The 24,776-nt window shown below is 38.9% G+C and overlaps 2 protein-coding genes across 2 annotated transcripts in view; one reads left to right on the top strand and one right to left on the bottom strand.

Annotated features, from left to right (window-relative positions):
• The window catches only part of LOC102033201 (pinopsin-like), a 75,001-nt gene extending 52,280 nt beyond the window's left edge, over positions 1-22,721 (top strand). Inside the window, exons 3-4 of the mRNA XM_031056226.1 lie at positions 1,240-1,473; positions 22,435-22,721. Coding sequence (XP_030912086.1) covers positions 1,240-1,473; positions 22,435-22,650 — 450 coding nt within the window. The 3' untranslated portion in view covers positions 22,651-22,721. The remainder of the gene's footprint in view (positions 1-1,239; positions 1,474-22,434) is intronic.
• The window catches only part of ST6GAL2 (ST6 beta-galactoside alpha-2,6-sialyltransferase 2), a 46,857-nt gene continuing 41,335 nt past the window's right edge, over positions 19,255-24,776 (bottom strand). Inside the window, exon 6 of the mRNA XM_005419985.3 lies at positions 19,255-20,758. Coding sequence (XP_005420042.1) covers positions 20,490-20,758 — 269 coding nt within the window. The 3' untranslated portion in view covers positions 19,255-20,489. The remainder of the gene's footprint in view (positions 20,759-24,776) is intronic.

Here is a 24,776-nt window from a genome sequence, read left to right as displayed (position 1 = left end):
AGGAATCAACTATACCCTCAGGAGACCAGTGTGCTGAGTTTCCATCTAGAGTCAGAGAGAGAGTCTCCAAAATTAACCTCCTTGCAGAGTTTGCTTTTGATTTTTAGGGAATCAGCATTCCTCACTGTTGCCACCAATGCACTCAGCTGCTCAAATACTGGAAGAGCATTCTGTAGCTGTCTACAGAAAAATGTATTCACACCAAGGCTTAAAAATAAAAGTTGGCTGTTATTTTAATGTTAAAGCTTTATCTTAGAGTTCTAGACTCCCAAAGGGCATGATGCTTCAATCCAGAATAAGTTAAAGGAGAATAAATTTTGAAGCACAGATTATAAATACTTCCACAGCAGATTTTCCCACACACTGTAACTACTAGCAAATTCATGGTTTCAAGACAGATTCTTGTACCATCACTTTGAAACTGCCCATTTACATCTCTTTTTCTTGTTTAGCCAATTCTGCTCCATTCCCCCCCCCCCCCCCAAAAAATGAACCACAATGAATCAGCATTCAGCACATTTTTTTAAGAGCACAAAAACCTGTTTCTGATCATTATCAGGAGTGAAGTCCTTTTACCAAAATGGTTAAGTACCTGGAATAAATAGTCTAGAAGGAATGAATCCTACCACTTAAAACTTCATCAAGTGATTCAGCAAGGCTTCTCTGGTCTCCCACTCCAAGTACGGCCATGGCTAACACTATGCCAGGCCAGCTGAGGCTTTATCTAATGTTGAAAAGATCCAAGGACAGAGATACCAAGCACAGTCCCAGTGTTGCTCTGCTATTTCCACACCCTTTACAGAAAATACTTCTGGTGGTTCAGATGTGCTATGTAAAGCTTTTTCATCTCAAGCAAGTTCTGTGTACTGGCATAATTTGAATGAAAACATGGTACATTTACACAAAATTCCATACCTTAAAAGCAACTGCAGATGACTTAACATCTGTTTAGGACTAGATGCTTTGACACCTTTCTATATTTGCTCCAACCTCCACTGGGGCTCTGGTTTGTACTGGAGTGCAATGTGGTCTCTGCAAAGCTTCCCCTAGTGCCTGATGGAGATGATGAAAGTCTTTTCACTGCATTCAATCACTTTTGGGTTTGCATTTTTTTTTTGCTTCTGGAACTACAGTGTTGATTGTTATTGCTGATCCAAGACCAATAGTCCCAGGTTGCTCATGCAGTCAATCCAACAGCTCTGCTTGTTAAATTTTATCTCTTTTTAAACCTCTCCTTAGGTTGGGAAAATCCACAAGAATGCTGCCCGCAAAAGAGAATACCACGTCCTGTTCATGGTGATCACTACAGTTATCTGTTACCTGGTGTGCTGGATTCCATATGGGGTTATAGCATTACTTGCAACATTTGGCAAGCCAGGTGCCGTGACTCCAGTTACAAGCATCATACCTTCCATCCTAGCAAAAAGCAGCACTGTTTGCAATCCCATTATCTACATACTTATGAATAAGCAGGTAAGACATACATTATTTTTAAAGTGTATTTTCTTCAGGGTCCATCAGATATTCTTGACCATTGTGACTACCTGTCTTACAGATGTATCTTTAAGGACATTGAAAGCTTGTCCAAACAATACTACTGTTTGCAAACAGCATATTGCTAGATAGGAAGAACAGAAAAATGTTAAAATGTTTGCTTGCTGAAATTGCTTGTGTTCTTCTGAGAGCACGCTGTGTATTAGTTTGTATCCTTCAGAGTTAGTTGCCAAAAGCATTTACAAGAGGAATACTCAAACATTTGGTGAGGTTAAGGAGTGGAGGGGGGAAATGGACAAGGAGACAAGGGAATTTCATGACCTTGAAAACAAAATAAAGACCATTTGTAAATACCATTTTCATGATAGATCCCCTTGAAACTAAATATCATTGCAGTTACTGTTTTTGTGGACATCTGCATCCTTACTGTTTAATTCACAGTTGAGCTACATGCCAAAATACATAATGAATTTTGTCTCATGAGCACCTACATCCAGTTCAGGTCTCTCATTCCTGTAAATGCCATTGTCAGTACTCAAAAGTGAGCCTCCTAATGTTTCTGTGTTGACAATTCTGACTCTGAAGTTTGATAATGGTAGATCTGGAAGTTTTAAATTGTTTTACAGTAGTAAATCTGAAAAAAAATATGCATAGTTTATGAAAACTTTTTTTTATTAGATTATATGTTGGAGGTTGTTCTGTTTTCTTTCCTCATTGTGTCCATTACAAAGCAAAGAAACACCCTTCATCTTTTCTTGCTCAGTGTATGCTGGAGCCCACCCTTAATGTTTATCAACAACAGCAATATATTATTATGGAGCTGAGACAAGGGAAGAGTTGAATGTAACAGCCAAATGTATTCAAGTTTTGCCACAGCCTGAAATCATTCTTGGCCTGCTTCATCTAACTTAAAGTTCTTAAACAACAAAAGAATCTATTCGAAATTTGAGGGGAAAATCTCAAGCAAGCTCTGAAACCTCCTTGAAATCAGAAGGAAAAAGTTCTATTGCCTTCTGCAAGACCAGGGCTTCATTTCCAATGTCTAGTTTGAGCTGACATTGAAGCAAATAGAACGTTCCATTTGAAAAGTGTTAATGCTGGAGAAAACCAGCAACTTTTCCCCCTTACCTTTTACAATTTTTATGAAAACTTCTCAACAGCAGCATCTGTCTTGCTTTTTTCTTCTCTGAACTCTTTGACTGAGGTCCTTGACTGAGAGATAATCTGATTGTGGTATGATCACTGAAGCAGGTTATGTAATATTGATAACAGATACATTTTGGCATTGTCTTTACACATGAAGATGTGATGAGCCACCCTGAAGGGGAGGTGCTTGGTCAGATTTGGGATAGATACATTTTACTAATCAAACCAAAATGATAGCTAATGTGCAGCATTAACCTGCAGCTCTGCTGTGCCACTGTGTATTAGCAGTGAAAATAATTGTTTTTAACTGACACTGAGAAATGTGCTTTGCTTAAGAAGGTGAAACCTATCCCTTTGTCTGTTCCCCTCTTCCTTTCAGAACAGGAACAATAGTAACACCCCCATAAAATGCGTCACTGGTGTTCTTGGCACCTCTGTAGTTGTTCTCACACTTTCTTGTAAATTTAACACCTCAGGAAAAGAAGTTGTTTATCTTCCTGGCACTCATCTTTCCTGGTCTTCATGCTTAGCTGAGAATTGTCACGGAAGGCGGGTGCCTCCCAACAGAGAAATTATCTGGTCTGCATTTTTCACAGTTCTCTGTTTGCAGATGTGAGGTGCCACAGTACAGTATTTACTCCTGCCCCTTAAAAATACACAGAACATATGGCATGATTTTTAGCTCTCTATTTTTAAGTCTTTTTGCTCTGGGAAATGCCCCAAAGATTGGAAAATGGTGTTGGTTCACTGCAGTTGTAGTGTTAGCTTCCAGCTGTCATAAATCTCTGCAGAGTATTGCGGAACCATCAGTCTCTGAGTCAGCTTTAAAACTCATCCTACAGAGTACGTCTTTAAATTAACTCTTAAGCAGTCCCTGAGTCACTTTCATGCTCCTGGAAATCCAGAAAAATAGTTTTGTCTTTGGCATTGCCTACTGCACTGACCTGAGGTGGTAAATCACTGAGGAAAACAGTGAATTTCTTTCCAGCTGCAGGAACTCCCTCAGATGGGATGGCATGAGGAATGCTGCTGTCCTTCTTCCTGTGCTGTCCTCCAAGAGGAGAGAGATGCATTGTTTAAGCTGGAGTGTTACTGGGCTTTTAACATGCCAGGCAGACTCCAAGATTCACTGACAAAACTAAAGCACTAAACTGCCTGCGACCAAATGATACTGGGGTGAAGCTGGAGACAAGTAGAAGAGATCCCTTTTTCCCTGTTCTCTCTTTATGGAAGGCTCTTTTGGCCCTTGGCAATATGACTGTTTGTGCCTGGGGCAGCTTCCCCAAGGGTCAGGTCCCAAAAAGGCAGCACACAGCCAAGCAGCTGGGCAAGGTCAGCCTGCACTTTCAGTGCATCAGTCCTTTATAATTATCTAGTTGAGGTACTTGTGCAGACTTTGTTTCATCTTCTCCTACATCTCTCAGTGTATTTTATTCCCATCACATATCTCTGTCAGGTTCCCATTGTTCAAACTTCCACCCATGCAGCCACCCCAAACAGATTTTCAATGACAGCTCTGACTGCCTTCCTTTCACCATGATGGTGCTGACAGAACCCTGCTCTTTCCATATTACATGCAAGCAAGTATTAAGCATTCACTCAGGAGATATGGAACTTCTTTGTAGCCATGGGTCTGCTGCTGAGGAGGTGATCACTGGGAGAATCCTGCTGTTGTGTGTTCCACAGAACAGCATGGGAACCCCAACATGGAAGTGCTTTCTGGCTGGTATAACTGTGCATGAGGTCATACTGCACTAAGAAACAGGGATTATTAGCTGGATAGCCTAATGGTGTGGCAGCTTCAGAGGTTAACCTTGTTTTTACATACCAGAAATTCATTTTTTATTGGCATAGAAGTCAAGATACTAATAACAAGTGTTCAAGAAGGTGTGGTTATGGATGAGATCACAGTGAGATTGAGTGAATCTCCACTCATTTCACAAAATTTGAAGATGGCACTCAGAGAAAATAGAAATTTGCTGCATTGCTACTGACAGCCAAATTTAAGTCAAGTTTAAACATGTATCACTTATAGATCTAGAGAACCAATTGTTTGAAAACCACAGATGAGATTACAAGTCACAATCTTTGCTGAAGCAAAATAGCCTTGCTCTCCTGCAGCTCATGAGCTTTACACTACTTTCTTTCACATTTTTTGTTGCTCAGATAGTGCACCTAAGTCTCCTTGGACTGCTGAAACTCAGGCTAGCACATCTAATACTCTGTTGCATATTACAATTGGATAAAAGGTCCACTCACACCATGTGATCAGTAATGTGCTATTTCTGGTGTCAGAAAGTGCCTCTGAGCAAAATAAGGAGGGACAGTGTGAGGAAAGGGATGTATTAAATGTGAATATAAGTCCCTGATTAGTGATTTGATTTCTAGTGTCTGTCTTCTTGTATTAAAATCACTGCACTTTTAAAAAATAGGTGACCCTGTCATTTTCCCCAAGGATCTTGAGAAGTGATGCTCAAAAGAATATACACCACACTTACTTGAAAGTCATTACTACTGTGACCTTTCCAAATTTATCATGTAACGGAGCATGATGTGAAAGGGAGAAATTAAGGAGAAATAATGATAAAACTAAGACATCTTTTTTTTTTTTTTTCTGAAGATATTTGAATAATAATGACAATTATGTACTTAGGGAGTGTTCCTCAGTGGGACTGAGCTCAACATAACACATCAGACACCTCCCAGGCACTTCTGCTGTGGCTGTGACAGTCCCCAGGAAGCTATGCCACCTCCTCTTACCTAGTGACTGCCCTGTTGCTCAGGCCAGACCCCTCTTCCAGGGCCTTCGTGGAACTTCCCAAATGCCAGATGAATAATAAAGAGTTTTTCTGTCCATAATAATAATCTATTTGTTCTCTATATATGCAGTTTTCTAGCACCCCTTTTCAATCCTTCTTGATCTTACCTTTTGCACTGAACAGGCAGAAATGCAGATGAGCTTTGGGAAAGGAAGATACACATAATCATGATAAAAAAATTAAATAACCTTAACATTCCTCCACTGGCTGTTAGCTATATTTTCAGTCATTTTTCATGGGGTATTTTGCAGTTTTGAGTATTTCCAACAAAAAGTAATGGCTAACTTTTAAAGCTGGAGGAATATGTGTGTAAGTTAACAGTGTATTTTATAAGTTGCTCGTTTTCACATTTGGAAAGATAAGATATTTTAGCTGTGTGATAACTGAACTACAGATCCAGAAAGACAGTGTGAAATTCAGACACAATTGTGCCAAATTTCATTTTATACATAAATTGGGACACTTCTATTAAATCCTGAAAAGAGTCCTTGTTTGGTTCGTTCAAACCTTTGAGAGGTTTGTGGAGTTACCATAGAATTTATTATCTTGTTATAATTTTTCATTAAAATTTACTTAGATTTCAATACTCATGATCTGCTTTTTTTCCCCCTCTTTCACTGGTAGCTAAGCTGTCTTTGAGTAATTAATAGTTGAAATAGAATGGCACACTCAAGCTCTTCAGCTTAAAATAGGTCAAATCAAAATGATCTCTTACTGAAGAATACTCTACTATAGTACAGCTCAGAAATGTTTTGACTTTATTTCTCTGCCAACATGTAGTGTTATGACTTTCTAAAGAAGAGGGGCAAAGAGAGAAATGGTCTCAAGGGCACCTTTGCTGCTGTCATTAAGTATAATTGCATTTCACACAGTAAGTTTTAAATTACTTTATGAATTTCTCTTGCAGCTCATGACAAAAAGTCAGTTCAGGTAAATAACTTGGGCATTTATCTAGGGCTCCAAGCAACCCCAGCCAGACCTCATGCTGCCCCAGGCTATATCTTTGATACATCTTGTCTATGTTGACATGTTCTGCCTGTCCTGGAGTGGCTTCAATATCACAGATTAGCTTAAAGAAGCGTGAGCATTGCCTCAACTGCTTCCTGACAACCTTGTAGGCCATGCTGGTCAATAGAGGGGATCAGAGTCACACTAACCCTAGTGGAGACAGGGAAATAAATCAGCATAAACTGCAATGATTGAATGACAGGATATTTACATTGCTGCCTGTTTGAGGGCTAGCAAGGAAGTAGCTGTAGGGGAAGACTTGACCTCTAGAATCATTGTCACTACCTAAAGGGAACAAAACAACAAACTGTTTAAGGATTCAGATAAATTGTACGGTTACACATCTCAAATTTTCTCCAGTACAGGAAAAACAGCTTCAGCCAAATAGTTTGCCCTTGCCTACCATGATCAGCCTACAGCTGTGCTGGCAGTTTCAGAACTTCATTTACAACCAGCTGTTTTTGATACACTTCCACCTGTAACATTAAACCTGAAGGATAGATTGATAGATAAATGGTAATTTCCAGTATTCAGAGCTTACTGTAGAGCAAGAAATGTGGTATGTTCACAGCTAAAAGAAAGGTGTGAGGATTTTTGTAAGCAAGGTCCCTTGGTAGCCTCATTTTTCTTGCAAGTGGACATCATAGGAAGCTCAGCCAAAGTGGTGTTTCTTTGCTGGCTTCATAGGTACATCTGTCCTCAAGGGAGAGTCTAGAGGGTCAAGAGCTCATCCAGTCCTAAGAGAAATACAGGGGGGGGAAAGGATGAAATATGAGCAATTGTGCTGTTTCTCACTTTCCATTACTTCAGTGTGATCTAGAAGTTGGGTGAAAGCACTTGGCAGTCAAGTTTTTTTTTTTCTGAACTGATTTCCAAGTTTGGTGTGGACAGTTAAAGTCCTACAAAGGCATATGTGATCCACAGGTAATCTAAACTTGAGCTACTCTTCAAAATGGCATTGCCAAGACACACTGAATGGATGTCACAGGATCTTCTGTTGCAGTGGTCTAAACTGCAATGGCACGTCAGGGATCAGAATCAATTTTAGCCCACACCTTGGTTTGATTAAGGTCAAGCATCTATTTAGCCTCAGGATTCCCCATTTCAGTTTTAATATTCCAGGTTTTCTATAATATGTCTAATGTTATGTTTTATAAGTAGGACTCCAGTTAGGCATTTGGTACTACTTACCGCTTCAAGGCTGAATACAGGCACAGGTCAGGTGAAGAAAACAGAATACAACATTCTGTAATGCAGTGCAATACAGCATATTAGATAAACAAAGATTTCAGTTGCTTTATGACAACAATCAAATTCAACAGATGAAAAAATATTGAAAAAGTAAGCGCAACCCTGGCAGTGACAGAGTCTCTAATTTTCCTCTCCTGTTCAATAACTGAGTTATCTTTTGTCATATGGTAGTGGCATAATACTAAAATTTTATTCAGACAAGGACATTTTTTCTACATATTTTGTCAATTGAGATTACTTCTCAGAGTTTTACTGTGTGTACCAGGCATATCTTTGCAGTCATGCATCTTACTAAGAATTGAAGCAACAATTGTTTCAGATTAGGTGGATGGAGAAAAAACAAAATGGGTTTTCCTAGACAGAGAATATTTTTCAGCATTTATGTAACCTCCACTAAATAAATATTTTTAATTGAGTTAATCTTGGTATCCTTGTGAAGCATGTGATTATCATCATCCTAGTCCTACAGCAGGAGAAATTTGAGGATTAAAAGTTAGATTAATGCTCGGACCCTCACGAACTTGCTTGACAATTCTAATTCAAATCTGTAAAACTTTATTTTATGATTTTATCCTGATGTCCTTCTTCCTCCAGGGCAAAAAATCTGCTGTACTCAAAGAAATAATCATTGACATAGTATGGAAAATACAATATAAAACTGTACTGGGCCTGTAATTCATTAGAATAACCCCCTTTTCATTACAACGGCATCATTTTGTGCAATTCAAAAATCTGACTGTGTCCAAATGAAAATAAATTTGAAGGATCATTGTCATTTGAAGTAGAAGCTATTACAGAGCTTTGTTCCCCTGATGTTTAGTATAATAACTGCTCTAAAACTAAATGTATCTGTATCTAGTTTGTAAATCTGTATTTTTCAAAAAGCCCTTCTTCTTTGGTAGTTGTCTTTTCCTCATACTGGGATACCATAAACAGATCACTTTCTATCCCCACATTGCTAGTGTGAACTAGTTTAGTTCTTTTCATAATTTCATGTTCAAAACCAATATTCAAATTATAATTTTGGTAGTCATGCTTGGAACTGGGTATTTAATTTGGGAAACTTTTTAGGCATTCACTGGATGTTAATAGAGAACGAACACCCCAATGTAGTAGGAGTTATCTTGTTTCTGTCTTGTTTGCAGTGTCTAACTCTCTTGATTTTTATTATCATCTTCAGAATCTGAACTGAAAACAAGAACATCAGCTCTACAGTGGCCTCTTAAATCCCTTTATCTAAATTAGAATCAGATTTTCAGAAATGGGTGTGTAGAAATATACACAAGAGGTCTGCTACATAAGGAACAACCATTGCATGCTGAGTACTTTATGGATGACCTTGCTTCAGATGTAATGTCCAAACCCTGCAGGGAAAACACTTACTCAAGACCTTACAACTCACCCAAGAATTTACAGGACTTCTGTGTTTGCTGGTTTTAGGCCAATAGAAATTCACTACAAGCAGGATTCAAAGGTCAACCAAAAACTTATATCACTTGTCTTCCTTTTCACCTTCACCACTCTTCACCTCTCTCACAGCAAGCACCATCTTGGAATCAAGGAATTTCTATGTGAATTAGAGAACAAAAACCAGGCATGTTTGTCACTTGTTAGTCAATTTCATAGTAAAGCATTTTTTCAGCATGAAATGTGGCTTCTTCAATATTAGAGAAGCTGTTAATTTGGCCAATTTTATTTTCAGTGGGGGAAAAAAAAGGACATTTCAGCTCAGATCTCCATGCTTAAGCTTCTACACCTTGGATCTTGTCAAAAGTATCTACTTTTGAAAAAAAGCATTATCCTTCACCCAGCAGATCAAGGTCTCTTACCAGACTGCATCCCTCATGTGCCTCAGCAGTGGCTCAGTGAGGGGGAGGTAATGTAGTGAAATGTAGCCCAGCCCAATGATCTAATTTATAGAGGGACAGTCCGAATGAAGTTGAACTATAGATCCATAAAAACATCTACATGTAACTGGATATTTTAACAGTCTGCGGTTTTGTCTGGAATTTTTTGATAATTTGTTTTGGTTTTGTTCAATATGAGAAAGAAATTATAGAAGAATTAAAAATACTGTCAGAAGAGAAAATTTGATTTCTCAGCCCAATGGGTTCTGTTATTGCATTACTCACACATAAAACCAAATGACTGCTACAAAAACACAGTTACAAATCAACCCCCTCTCGGTAATTTCTAATTCTGCCTTGGGTAAAATCAATACCTAATTGCCTGAAAACCAAGATAAAAGTAAAACCCAGGGAAGACTTAGTCCTCATCCTTTATACCCACCACTTACTCTACTGCAGCTCTCATTTCTTGATAAAGTATTAAGTGCCCTCATCCAGCAGTAGAACGCTTATCTGGCAATTAAAAGGTTCTTCCAGCATTCCCATATCAGAGAACTTCTTGTATCTCATTCGTAGCAATTGATGGAAATGTAATTTTGGGCAACAGAAGCAACAGGGCAGGTAGTCAGGAAATCTAGGGGAGGAGGAGGAGGCTTGTAAGAACTTATGTTTTAGCCAAACACTCTGGATTTCCTTGTGCAGTGTTCTGGGCTTCAGCCTTAATGAAACTCTGTAAGGAACATCTGGAAGATCTGCTTTCCCTAAATGTGTTACGTAGCCAAAGACAGGCAGTTCATAACCTACTCCCCCAAAAAGAAAATCACCCAATCACAAACATCTCCCCCCCACCCCAACACAATAAGATCACATTTTTACAAATATTTAATAATGTACTATATTCATAGCAAGATTGGGGCAGGAATATACCAGCATAAACCTATCACAGTCAGCCACAGTCTTCATTTTAATCCATTTGAGCTGATCTAGAGTCCATGGCTGAATAATTGAAAATGCAAGAAAAAACTGGGTCAGCAGAACAGCATATTAACTGTAACTAAACACACACATAGATTTTTCAAGTGTCAAAATACTTCTCATTGTTATGCTTTGAACTTTCAGCAAAATGAGAGTTATTTTAAAATGATCTGGGAATCACTCATCCCATATTATGGTGGTAATACACCCTTCATTTCTCCTTACAAGGTAGAATGTTGCTGTAGGGACTGGTAAATTTGCTGCTGCCTCTGTTATTCAGGATCCATCAATCACACTGCAAAACCCTAAACAATCTAACTTATGAAATGGGAATAGGAAACAGAGGGAGGATCTATTTTTTTTTTGCTATTCACTGAAGTTCCTCATCTTGATTTAGGAAACTCTTAAGTTTCTTTTATGTAGGAGGAATTAACTTCACATGCTACTTGTATTGTATACTGTATGGGGTTTAGTAACTCTGTTTAAGGCCAGGGAAGACCATTTATGAGATAAATATGACAACTGGTCTGGTTTTCCTGCAGTGATAAACCCATTGAAAGCAACCATGTGCTGTCTTAAACCAGCATGCATTGAAGACACAGTAGCATTGTTAATATTTGCTTTCATGGGCATAATCAATCCCTTTGAAGTTCAGCAGCCATGCTGATTATACTGAAGTATGGGCAAAGAAAAGTTTTTCCCTGTTTCTTCTGACAAAATAACCATCCCTACTTTATGATCCCTTCAGCTTTGATCTCTCACTTTGTTAACTTTATATGAGAGCACATGTTTCATGGGGACTTATCTAAAAGGAGTATTTTAAGATAATTATCTGAATAGCATGTTATAACCATGAAAATGAGGCAATATTTCTCAGACAGGCTATATGCCCTGTTGTTTTTGCCTTCCTTGCTTTTCTACCATGGAACAAATCTGTTAATATTATTTTGGTAACAGCTTACACATTTTCTTCTTATCTCTTCTTCTTGGGATGCTACAACTGCTCATTAAAATGCCTAATGTCCTGACTGCTACATTCAGCCCCATGCATTTGTAAAGTCTAAATTAGGCCCATCAGATAGCTTATAATTTCATTTGTATAGACAAAAGCAAGCACTGAAAATAACTGAAAAACAGCCCAACATTTCCAAAGAGGAATATTGCTAGGGGAGAAAAGTAATGGTGCTTGATCCAGTTGGAAGCATCAGCTAAGACTCCTATCCCTTTTACTGAAACAGCAGGCTCAGAAACAGGTCCAGAACCAAACTTCCCCACTTTTCCTTTCTGGTCAACTGTCTTCTTCATGCTCAGGATACAGCACTTTATATAAACCTCCTGGCTCATGTGCCTCATGGGCAGTAGGGCTGGGCCTAGGGCTAGACCTCTGGCACTTTCAGCTTGCCCAAGACACATTGCATGTTTCTTGCCTTAATTTGCCAAAAATTGTTTGATTTGGCAAATGGAAAATTGACATTTTGCTTGTCTTAGTCCGAAGTGTAGATACTTTAGACTGAGAATGCTGCCTAGTTAGCAGAACATCAGACAACTCACAAGTCATGAACTCTAACTTCTTGGGGCACATTCACGTTATGCTTCCTATAACTGCTATCACCAAACAAGAAGATAAAGACAAAAATTTTTATCTTAAAAGATAAAACAAAGCCTTTTAGATTTCTGCAAACCAAAACAATCCAGAATTGCCCAAACCTCTTCCATTAGCAACACTCCCACCCCCTCCACCTCAAGGGCCTCACTTTCACAGGAGACATACCTGCTGCACACAGTAGCAACAGTGCAGGATGCAGCCAGTACAACCTATCCATCAGTGCTCTAGGAATGAGGGTGGAAAACAACTACTGTTTAGAAGGTGGGGTAGTAAAATATTTTAATCAGGCAGCTCAGTTGCAGTCAGACAAGTGACTGGGAGCAAGGTAATTAACAGCAGCTGACACAGCCTGGAGTCAGCACTGGCAGTGGTTTTCCCCTCTGGCTGCTTCCATAAAGTCAAGGCACCTGTGATGCCTGTTGCCTGCCCTCAATAACCCTCAGGGTTCTGGAGTCCTCTCACAAGCTTATAAGGAATTATTGCTACAGTAATTATCCCCTACCTGTCAGCATCTTGGAACCAAGTAGAAATTTGATTTGTATTTGTCTATGTGCAGAAACAGGTCACCAGAGGAAATCAGTTGTCTTATTTAACAGTTATCATACAGATGACCATAAGCACAGGGAGGAGGTTGTTCAGAATGTAGCACTGTAACCCTGTTAGTCTTTTTTCAGTTAAATTTGTAGTAATTTGTTTACAAAGAAGTTGAACTCCAGCAGAAGTCTGTTGTTAGCTCTATTATAGTTCTTCATTTTAAGATCACATCCCAGCACACTAAACCTGACAGCAGCAATACGAGCACCAACAGATGACTTGGGTTTCTTTCAAATGTGAAGAAGAAACGTAAGAAAACAAGATGACAACCCAGGTAAATGACTATTAGGAAAAAGCAATAGTCCTGCCCATCTGTTATGGTACATCTTCTAGCTGTTTCATTGTTTTCTTAGTGTCTTTCATAATTCCTTGTCTCTCCCCCTTCCTTTCACTGGACCTCCTTTACTTTTATAATTTCTAGAATCCAGCAATCACACCAGCAATGATTCCCCCTGTGATCTGTCACAACCTTCTTGTGCTGCCAGTCTTCTGGTGGCTATTCTGCCTCCAGTTTAAAAAAACCCCACTATATTACTGCATTATAATGCTTCTCAGCTTAATACAAACAGTTAATATTTTCATCAAACTAAATAAGCATTTATTTAGCTAATTTTAGGAAAAAGAAATAACAGGGCTTACTTGCCTTGGTTATTAAGGCATGAAGATTTGGGGTCAGACTATACTTCCATAACAGTACTGGCATTTCTTTGAAGTGCAGTCTTTGGAGTAACTTACTGTGTAAGAAAGTAGAATCTAAAAAAACAAGGAAGGATACCTATATGGAGTAGACATTGGTAAATCTTGGATTGCAGCAGATAAATCCATGCTATTCTGATGAAGCAATCAAACTTGTCACCCTGGAAAGACCAAGATACCAGGAAAGCTAGAACAGAAGTCCTGGAAAACAAACCACGGGTGCTAGTGCTCTGTTCACACTGATTGATGCAGTCCCACAGTAAGATACTGTTAAATCATTGCTGCAGATGCAGTTACCTGCAGAAGATGGTGGATGTGATTATTGTAAAAGACTGAGTCCTCCCTAGCTTGACTAGCTGTTCTTATCACAGTACCACAGAGTAGTTTGGGTTGGAAGGTCACTTTTAAAGCTCATCTAGTCTTACCCCCCTGCAATGATCAGGACCTTCTTCAACTCAGACAGGTTGTTCAAAGTCCCATCCAATCTGACCTTGAATATTTCCAGGCATGGGGCACCTACCACCTCTCTGGACAACCTGTTCCAGTGTTCCACCATGCTCATAATAAAAAATTTCTTTCTTGTATCTAGTCAAAATCTTCACTATTTTATATTAAAACCATTACTCCTTGTCCTACTGCTACACGCCCTACTAAAAAGCCTGTCCCATCTCTCTTATAAGTCCACTTTAAATACTGAAAGGCCACAATAAGGTCTCCTCAGAGCCTTCTCCAGGCTGAACAACCCTAACTGTCTCAGCCTCTCCTCATAAAAGAGGTGCTCAAGACCTCTGACCTCTTTGTGGGCCTCCTCTGGGTTTGCTTCAACAAGTCCATGTCCTTCTTACGCTGGAAATCCCAGGTCTGGATGTAACACTCTAGCTGAGGTCTCACCAGAGCAGAGGAGAGGGCGAGAATCACTTCAACAAGTTCATGCTGCAGTCAAAACAGCAAGCTGAATTAAAAATCCTGAGATATGTCTCTCAGCCAGATCACAACAGGCAAGCTAATAATGCAGATAAACAGACCAAAATGCCTGTATGAAGTTTTGCCTGTCAATAGAACTATGTCCCTAAGAACTACTGAAGTGAAACACAGCTGGCTTCTATGAGTAAAACAATAAAAGGGACTTCCAACAAAGGCATGTTGTTCAAAAAAGGGCAGTGCAATTTTGGGAATAAACCTGAAAATGAGTTGCCTCCAAGGCTCCCTGAGATACTATCAGAAAGGTAATGTCACACCTCCTCTAGCTGTCCCTGCTGAAGAATAGTGTGTAAGCAAGATGTCCTCTGTACCCCACACAATATAGTTAATTTACACCTTCTACTGAGGTACAGTTTGAATGCAGTAAGACAAGAATGGCCTCTCTGATGTCACAGTCAGTGAAGGTGACTGAACATTCAATAGACAGTGAACACAGTGATCATATTTTCTTGCTAGTGTTTTAAATAAAAAAAGGAAAGATGCTGAATTTAAAAGATATCAATTAGTTGCTTCATGCATAGGTCCCAGCATTCAGTTTATTCTCTAGAGTATCTCACTGATGTGAGTTTTCTGAGAGGTGTTACTTGCATATCATGGCAGTAACTAGCCCCTCAACACTGCCTGTCAGGAGCTGGTGCAATACACAGGATGAGCTGTGTGATTATTGTCTGCCAGGAGAGTACATGATGGCAATCCAACTGTTATCATTCCACTAATGCGTAACCAGCTGTCTTGTTGGCATGGACTCAAGATGAGTCCCTGGGATGAAAACACTGATTAGCACCTCCATTGGCCCAACTCAGGCCCCTGTGTAGTTCAAGTACTACCAAAAGGCAGCAGTATGCCCCATATTTAACAGATGTGAGCAGGCTTGTTGTGGTTGAATTATACAGTACTTATCACAGACTGAAGGGCAAGTTCCATTTTCCCTTTGGTAAGTTGTTTTTAATTTTAATTAATAAATTATTAAAAAGCCTGTTCTTCTCCCTTAAACACAACACTGGATTCCCTGAATGGGTAGCACAGCCATTTAGCTGAAGTCTATCAGCACTTCAAGTACATCACCAAGTCATCAGAGCACGACCTCCATACCTGACAATCCATGACCTCCTTGCCTGACAATCACCAGAAATTTACTGCTCAGAAATTGACTGAGCAGTATGGTGAATATATTCTCCCAGGAAATCCTAGCACATCTGCTCAGGTACACATGTTCACTTTAGAATAAAACTGACTTTACAATATTTGCCTCTTTTCTGTAGTTTACTGTGACGCCTCCTTGTCAGATTAGCTGTCCATTTCCATTTGAGATCTCACTGAAATTGTGGGCAAAACTGACAGGCACCTTCCCTGTTTTGTTCCACCTGTATTTCAGTGTCATTAATTTAATGCAATATGAAAAGACCAGCACTCCTAAACAAATGAAAACAAATGTTTTATTTACAGGAGAAAATCTGTACACTGTGTATACATAAAAATATACAAAATCATAATAGAAAATATAAAAAGTGTTAAAATGTATACAAACACTGCTTAAAAATGTGACTCCTGTAAAATCTTAAGGTTTGTTATTAGAGTACACATTCATTTAAAAAAATCATCATACAAAATAATTCTCAAAGCTATTAAAAAAGTACACAGTCTATATTTGAATAGTTCAATGACTACATATTTTAAGAGTGATGAGATGGTATGAAAAAAAGTAAGGCTTTTACACATAACTTTTATTTCAAGAACAAAATTCTGAATCTGATTGCTAAGCCAGAGAGAAGACATCTGCACTGTCAAAATTTATTAAGTGATTCACGTACCCCTGACATGGGCTACTTTAATTTCAAACAGTTAAATCAGGTATCCTCCTTGTGTGTGAGAGGACAGATGCTGGGAAAGATTCAAATCATTTTAACAGCAGGCTTCTGAATTGCCTACTTCAAAGCGGGATTTCATTTAAATATGCATCAACTTTAGAAAGCATGAAGGGAAAAATAGTAACCATTTATTGTTGCAGTCAATGCATTTAATACTCCTTTCATAGTACATCTGTGTCACTGTCCAAATGGCATTTTCCACCCTTAAAAACTTCTGAAGAAAAAAGAAATAAAAAACCCTACTAGGGATTGCTCCACGTTTTGAACTCCTGTTTAATTCAATCAGTCTCTAAAATGACTGTGCTCAGTCTGTGCAACCAGTAAGTGTAGACACTTGTCTTCATTTAAAAAAAAATAACTTTTGGTTTTTCTGACTTTGGCAAGAGATCTACAGCAACAAGTTCAAAATTTGTATGTCTTCACCAAAGAAAATGTCTTTACCAAAGACAAGAAATGCTTAAATTAAATTTGTACAGAATATATTAGAGTGTTTAATATCACCTCTCTCTCTCCAAAGGTACATCATGGTAATTTCACTGAATTTACCAGAGTTTGTACAGCATAAAATTGCACAACAAGGTAAAAAAAGATGTAGTAGTTTAATCCAAGGACAGACTGAGCTATGAGTTTATGCTGAGGTAACCTTTAAAACTGTAGAGGAATGGAACAAAATAATGATTTTTTTCCTAGTAAAAAGATTTTGGCTCAAAATGAGGCAAAATATTTCGTAATTTTTTCTTGATTAAACAAAAGAATACCTTGATTTAACCATCCAAAACTGAATGCATGAAATAATAGAGCACCGCAAGTCAGAAAAGTTACAGAATTCACAGTGGGGAAAGAAGAGCATAATTAAATTCAGCATAAACTCAGTGCATTTCCTTAAACTGCTGCTGTGTTTCTGGTTTGTTCCAGTTAACTTTAAGTGTTGTCCACAGCACCAGGGCACAGAAATGAGGCTTGATAGTGTTTGAAGGCAACTTGTTCCTACTTGTCAGTAAAATTCCATAAATTTAAAGCCTACAATGCAAAGGGAGCTCAGGGGCCCAATACAGAGGCAATTGCTTGGCTGATGATACACCTTGAGATGCATCAGGTAAGTGCAAACCTCTCTTGTCTAGGTGCTGTCCCACTCTGTTAGTGTGGGACAGCCACATGGGAGAGCTATGAAGCCATGCCTGTATCTTTTCCCCAAAAAGTCCCATGATCTTGGTGAAAAAATACACTTCCTTTCACATTCCTGCATTTAACATGCATCTAAACCCAGCACTCTCACCCATTATTTTTAGAAGAGCTGTGGTTCAAGTGCTGTTACACGTTGACTGTTTTAAATTTACTGAATGTGGTTCTTTGCAAACATTTCTCAGCCCTCACAAGGGATGGGGAGATGCCCATGAATTCAAAAGCACTCCGAGGGCTCTTATAAAAGCCTGAATGCCAACGCCACAAAGAGTAAGAAGAGGTGAGAGGAGCATCTCTGCAGGTCCTCTATGTTTTCCCTTAATTTCTGCCCCTTCTCCCCTTGCAGCAAGTGGAGGGGAGCCCTCAATTAACAGATCAAACACACTCGCACTTGTGCCAGAATCTGAAGGAGGACAAGACAAGGTAGGAGAGAAAATGCTCTTTAAACAACCACAGTGTGTTTGAGCAGGCAGACCAGTAAAACATCACAGTGGATACCAGTGTTAGAAAGCCATTCCAGGCTCATTTTTAAAGGTGGCATCACAGATTGGTCTTTCTCCTCTGTGAGCAAATGTTTGCAGCACAGCTCTGCAGCATCTTCTGAGGTGATGGTGCTACAACAACTGCATTTGCACTCTTGGAAGGAGGAGTGACTGCCATACAAAGAAGGATATGGCAAAGAAAAAATTTTGGCTGCAAGGGCTTGAGTGTGTAGTCCAGTAAATTAAAAATATACAGTTCATTATATAACATCTCGACCTGGTTCTGCATTGGTACATAAATGATGTACTAAGTAGGTATGCTTAGCACTTGTTACATGAAACGTTATAATTTGCCTTGTTCTGTATAAGCAACAGTTATGTTGATTATTCTGAAAAATTATTGAGAGAATAAATAATACTACATAATCCTGCTGTGGGTGGTTGAGCAATGCAGTTAGTATTTTTCTTCTTTGTGAAAATCAAAATTAAAAGTTAGTGGTTGTAGGCCAAAGTGATTTTTTTTTTTCTTTTTGGAACTCTAGAAGTTCCTGCTTATTGAAAAGTAGCATATTCGCAAGTCTTAGAAAGCTAAACTCTCTTCCTTTACAGTTATGTCATAGCTAACCCAGGGTACAGCAGAGAGAGACATATTTAATTGCACTGTTCAGACTGCTCATGTTTTGCAAACAGGGTACGAAACATATGGAAAAATAGATTAGTTCTGTGTAGGCTATTTATCCTCCATGCATTTAAATAAGAATGTTATTAACTTCAAGAATAAAAGTTGCCACCACACACAACATTAAAAAGAAATTGGTATGTAATACATCCAGAGTCCAAGCCCAGTATGAGTGAAACTTATTAATTTTGATATGTACCAAAATGCCTTATGGACATAACTTTCCATATAACACAGAAGTACAGTTATTAGATCATCTACATGATTTCTGTCAACAGGAAGAATCTTAAGATCATCATAAAGCCCAAAAAGAAGGCTTAGTCCTATGTAAGATATTTATTCTTCATTTTGGGGAAGAAAATAATCCTTCCAAAAGATCCTTCCAATACTGCTTCCCAAAGAGCTGAGCAAGAGAAAAAGGATTTTATGATTATCCTTACATTACAATTGAAGGTGAAATAGTCATTAATGTTGTTTACTTTTCTTTGCCTTTCTGGCAAAAGGCTTTCTGCTTAAATCAAAACACAAAAAACACTTTCCACCACAACCAGTCAGCTATTCTTTTCAATGCCCCTTTGAGCTGTCTGCTTTTTTTACTGGATGGACATGAGTAGGATATAGAACTTACTTTAAAAGAAAATGTACAGTCAGGTGGGAAAAAGCCAAATCAAAAAACTGAGAAAACCACTCTAGACCATTAACTTTTAGAATTGTGTTAAAGAATATTGTCCTTGTGTGTTATGAATGAAAATATCAAACCATCTCTATATGCAATCTGTTGTCAGGTTTTTTTGCAGGCATTACAGCTTTTCTGGGTTATAGTCTTTCAAGCATTAAGTAAAAAATGCTGATATCATCTTATTTTGTCAGAAAATTTTTCCTTTCTGAACAGCAAGAACTTGTGAACAAGTGACTTTGATTCAGATACCAATGAAACACCTAAAAATAATGTCTGCATTCCTGAATGCTGTCTTTGTTGACAAGTGGTGAGCCCCTCTATGCTTGCTTTTCAGTGTAATGGGTGAATGCTGCACAGCCTCCCTTGGTTTTCTCTGGATCTTTTGTATCTGTGCAGACTGGTGGAAGGCACCATTTCCATCTCACACCTTCCTGATAGTCCTTTCAGGGAGAGTTTTTCTTCCTAATTGGGTTACAAATATGTTCTTTTTTCTCTAAAGAAATGGTTTCTCTCTTCCCTCTTCAGTGAGTGTGAGCATGAGAGACTGGCATCTAAAACGACATCCAGTAGTGTAACTGGTTTAGCTGTGTACAGCCATCTCTGACTGCACACACTTCAGGGCTACCCTCAACCCCTGTTCAGCTGGAGGCCTGGCACTGAGCCTGTATAGGAACAGGCATTGAAGTCTGCTCTAGTGAGTGACTGCACAGCTTGGAGTAGCAATTACTTCATTCTGGGACAGTGTGAAAATCCCATGGAGTCACAGGAAATGCTGCATTGTTCAACTGGCCACTCTGTACATACATGAACAACGGAGGCTGTTTCACAATGCCAGGTTTGACAGTTAAATAAATTCATTAAAAAAAACTTACAGTCTAGCATATGTGGCATGAGACCACCGACAAATTCTGACAGTCATACCAACAATGATACATTATATTTCTGCCTAAGTATATCCTTTGCACCTTCATGAACTAAGCTTTTGCTTTTATTCTGTAACTATTTCCAAAGCAGTAATAAATACTCAGGCTCAGTAAAGAAGTATTTCTCATGCCTGCTACTTAATTACAATTTATAGACTCAAGACTAGATTGGTCTAAGATATATTTTTTCAAGTATTCTCTTCTTGTTTATAGTACGACAGTAGTACCTTATTGCACATTGTTTCTGAAACACTTACTTCTACAAGTGTGGGAAATTATTTTGTTTGGGGCACTTGACAGCTTTGAACCCTGGCAAAATGACTTTCCCCTTCCGATACAGATCATCCTGCAAACCTTTGTTCATCCTCTGCACCAGGAGCTTCTCGTAGAGCAGTGGATGGTAGGCCCCTAAGGTGCAAGCTGCATCGTAGTAGAGTTCATGGTAGTGACACAGGTCGGTCTGTCGCACCGAAGGGATGTACTCGTACACGTGCACTTCGTTACACATGGACATCATGATGAGGATACCTGCAACAAGAAGTGAAAACAGAAGTGAACCCCAGCTTTCACTTTTCTTGCAGAAATTTCCCTGCAGTCATCCAATCTATTTTTTCTTTCCTTCTTTTCTTTGCTGTCACACACCTTAAAGCATTCTGTAAAATCATTAAGTGAAGCAATAGTTTCTTTTATTTGAGCAGCTTTCACTTGTCCCTGATACATAAAGATTGTGGTCCCTGATACATAAAGACTGTGATCCCTGTAGAGTCAACAGGGTAGGATAACAGTCACAAAGAAAGAGTGAAAAGCCTGTAAAGAACTTGCATATCACCATCAGCCTCCAGAGTGAGCATACTGCTCTTTCCCACCTCCCCCCATTAACTCTATGGACTGTCCACAAAACATGCCTCACAATAATCCTTGAAACATCTCCACCTTATTGCAATGTTGGTCTTAGTCTGAAATTGAACCAATTCCACTTTTCCCATCCACTTGCTTCTCTTTAAGCAGCAAGACTTGGCCAAACACATGCAGAAGGGCATATAAAGAAACATCACCCATGCAGTGGTGGCACAGAAGCCCACAGCTTCAGACAAGTCTCGTGGGGAGACACCAGAGACAAATTTCTACTTAAGCAGTGCTGTCATCAGGAAAAGCCCCTCACCACTTCCTTGCTCAGCAAGGAGAAATTCACAAAATGCCAACCTATTTTTTTCTGCCGCATGCCAATGGCACACTATCATCAGCACCATCAATTGCAGTTTTTATACCCTTGAAACAAGAGAAATATTGCTGTTGCAGCTGCACATTTTCAGATGGACTAATACCAGATAATGATCAACAACATTGCCTAAACTATAATACTTTCACATCAATCACAGCTCCTGGAAGATTTTTCTGTTTCACAAAGCCATGCAAAAGGAAAGTGACATGAAGTTTTGGATGCCATTTCTTTTTTTCAAGATTTCACTTAGAAAATAAATTTGTGTAGAAAATGTATTGATGCACTTGTAGCATTACTGGTATCCCTAGCTGTGGAACAGGAGTGTCAGCTCGCAGCAGAGGTAGGTGTGTAACTCTGCTCACTTGGCACTTACAGATGAGAATTAATGTAACTGTTGTTTGGGGCTTTTTTCTGCACAACAGCTTTGGCATCATCAAAGGTGTTCTGGGTAGATCTCAGAAGTGAAATAAATTAACATTAAAAACTATTTTTGTTTCTTAATTAAGCAAAGCCATTTTCTGAAGTTCACTTTACAGTTTGGGAATGCAGGGATTTCAATGGCTTCCTAATGAAAAGAACCCTATGTTCTCCCTGCTGTGTATCATTAGATTATCAAAATGACTTTTCCCTGCCTGATGTGTGAAGTAACTGAAAACCAATTACTTCTGTGATTAAATATTTTATCATAAATTAAAGGTTCTGAAAATATTTTCTAATTGTTCTACAGCTTCACACTCTACAGAATCTACAGTGTTAGAAAAGCTAAGCTTATCGATTCTAAAGTTCTCAAATTTGAGTGTACTTTAGTCTTAAGCAGCAAGAAACACATACTCATGGTGAAAAAATATTTAATCCCTATTTGAAAAAAAAGTACAATCTTAATAAACCATGTTTCCTTGCATTGAAGATGTTATAGAGATGCTCTGAACCGTAACCTGCCAAGCAGCTATATCTAGAATTGTTTGGTTTTTTGTTGTTTTAGTTTTACAAATGCTTTCGCCAGCTTTTCCACTGCCAGCCTCCTTCCTCCACTGATGCAGAGCCCACCTACCATTCCAAGGTAACCGTTATCCAGCTGGATCAGAGGATGGACGGTGGAAACGTGTGCAGTAATGAACCACATCCAGAAACAGACAGTAAAATGACTTCTCTCCTGTGCCCAGAGACAACTTCAAAAGCTATACCACCAACATCTTAGAAAAACTGGCTCTGATGGAAAGTACAAGCCTTAACCAAAGTGTGTTTTATTATTTCACTGCCACATTACCAAGCTAGCTCTACAAGTAATAAAGGAAGTTGCCATTTGCGGGATTGAAAAACTGTCAAGAACAAAAATTGACTCCTTAATAACAGAAAATTAACCACTTAGCTGCAGATGTGGTTCAACCATGACAAAATTTTAAGCAGTATCACTGACTTTCCTGTAAATTAGTTAATGGATGACTTAGAAGTGGTAGAGTTTTACCTTCTAGTCATCAGTGGTTCAGTGTCCTCCAGAATCAACCAAAAAGGCACACTGGGCAATCTAATTTAGCTCCTTACTTTTCCTGCCTGGTTCCATCCAGACCATGTCTTGGGACTTCAGTCTAGGTTGTTCATAAATAACCATAGCTTCTACTTACATTTTTGCTCATGCCGGACAATCATGTTTGTCAGGAGGAAAGACATTGACTTGGCAGACTATTTTTGAGTGGTAACCACTAAGTTATAGCACATTCTTGTGTTGAAGTCTGAAAGATGAGCTACAACAATAAGTGGAGATTACCACACATAGAGCCATCCCTGTGCTAGAGGCTTATGTGTCCTGGTGGAATCAGGAGCACTCCTGATACTTCCAGGCCTTGTGTACATGTCAAATGATCAAGCCCTAGTCTGGGCAAAAAACATGTTTAGTGCCAGGCTGTTCTTCCTTTAGCACCTCTAACACTACAGACCTCCAGCCCATGGGACCAACAGTGTGGTACAACCAGGACTTCCATCCAAGCCATCTGTGGATGAGATGCAGGATAACACATAGACCTGAGGAGGTAGGGCCCTCTACTCAGCTGGCAGAGCCCCCAGATTCTCCCTTGAAATGATCTGCTCCTGCTGTTCTGCACTGCATTCAAAACAAAAAAAAATCAAGAGAAAACAAGGGGACAGAGAAGGAAGAATTTTAAAAAAGGTTATTTTTGGAAAGAAAGTCATCTTCTTTTTAAATAAAGTCCTCTCTGAAATAGAGAATAAATGGTTTCATTTCTGTCTCATGCCTTGGAGTATGTGAAACCCCTCCAGAGGGGACAGCCCTAGTATTGTAGAGCCATTACTGCAAACTCAGTTTATAAAAAATGTTCATTGAGCATCTTTAAAAGAATAGCAGCAATTTAGACCACTAGGACATTTACATCAGTCCATGTACTAAGATATATCCAGGTTTTATTCTATGTTTTTTCTAATGCCATGTGTCTCGGTTGTTTCTCCTAAGTCCCTAAAACAGCACTGCCAACAAAGCTCCCTGGACTACAGGTCTCACATTCCATCCCATATTTTTTCATACCACTCTTTAACTCCATTCCTCTCTTTGCTTGGTTTTAATGTTGCAGGGAGCTACTGACATCTTTCTCCAGCAGGCATAAGTGTGCCAAGCTGTCTATATTTTCATCTACCTTCCCTTTTCTCCTCCATTTAGCTTCAGGGATAAAATTTTTTAAATCACCAATTGCTTTGTGCCACTTACATGACCCCCAAAATATTTTTTACATTGTGTTTGAACTTTTATGTCTTGGTTGCAGTCTCAAAGCTAAAGAAGAGGAATGTGCCTAACTGCTTTCAGACTTAATCTTCGTTCCATTAACTCACTTTGCTTGCCTGTCTATTCTGAGAAGTCTGAAGCTGCTTCCCAATTGTTATCTTTATCTTTACACATTTCTGTCTGTACTACTGCTTTCTAAGTTTCTCTTTTGTGGCTGAATTTCTTGGCATTTTCTCCCACACCTGTAGTGCCAAAGTGTGCCTTCTTTATGTCCTATCCCTGTACTGCTCTCTGAGTATGTCTTTACACTTAATTCTTTTGTCTGTGTACTTTTCACAACTGCCCAATTCAACATCATCTGCATTGACTTTGTTCCATATCTCAGCACTCCTCCAGGATCATCAGCATGAGTGAAAACCTCATTGTTTGATAGCCTGTAAGGTGAAGAATTTCCATATGATACACTTCAATATTTGTCTTTGCTAACAGTCCTTAAAACAATTTTCAGGTCAATGCACAATTATTATATATATATATAAAACAGCACACACTGTCTTACATGTGACCTAAGGAGCTATTAATAAACAGGATGA

The sequence above is a fragment of the Geospiza fortis genome, unplaced genomic scaffold (genome assembly GCF_000277835.1).
Source record: "Geospiza fortis unplaced genomic scaffold, GeoFor_1.0 scaffold192, whole genome shotgun sequence".
Taxonomy (NCBI): domain Eukaryota; kingdom Metazoa; phylum Chordata; class Aves; order Passeriformes; family Thraupidae; genus Geospiza; species Geospiza fortis.
The sequence above is the reverse complement of the archived record's forward strand: the minus strand, read 5'-3'. Positions and strand labels throughout refer to the sequence as shown.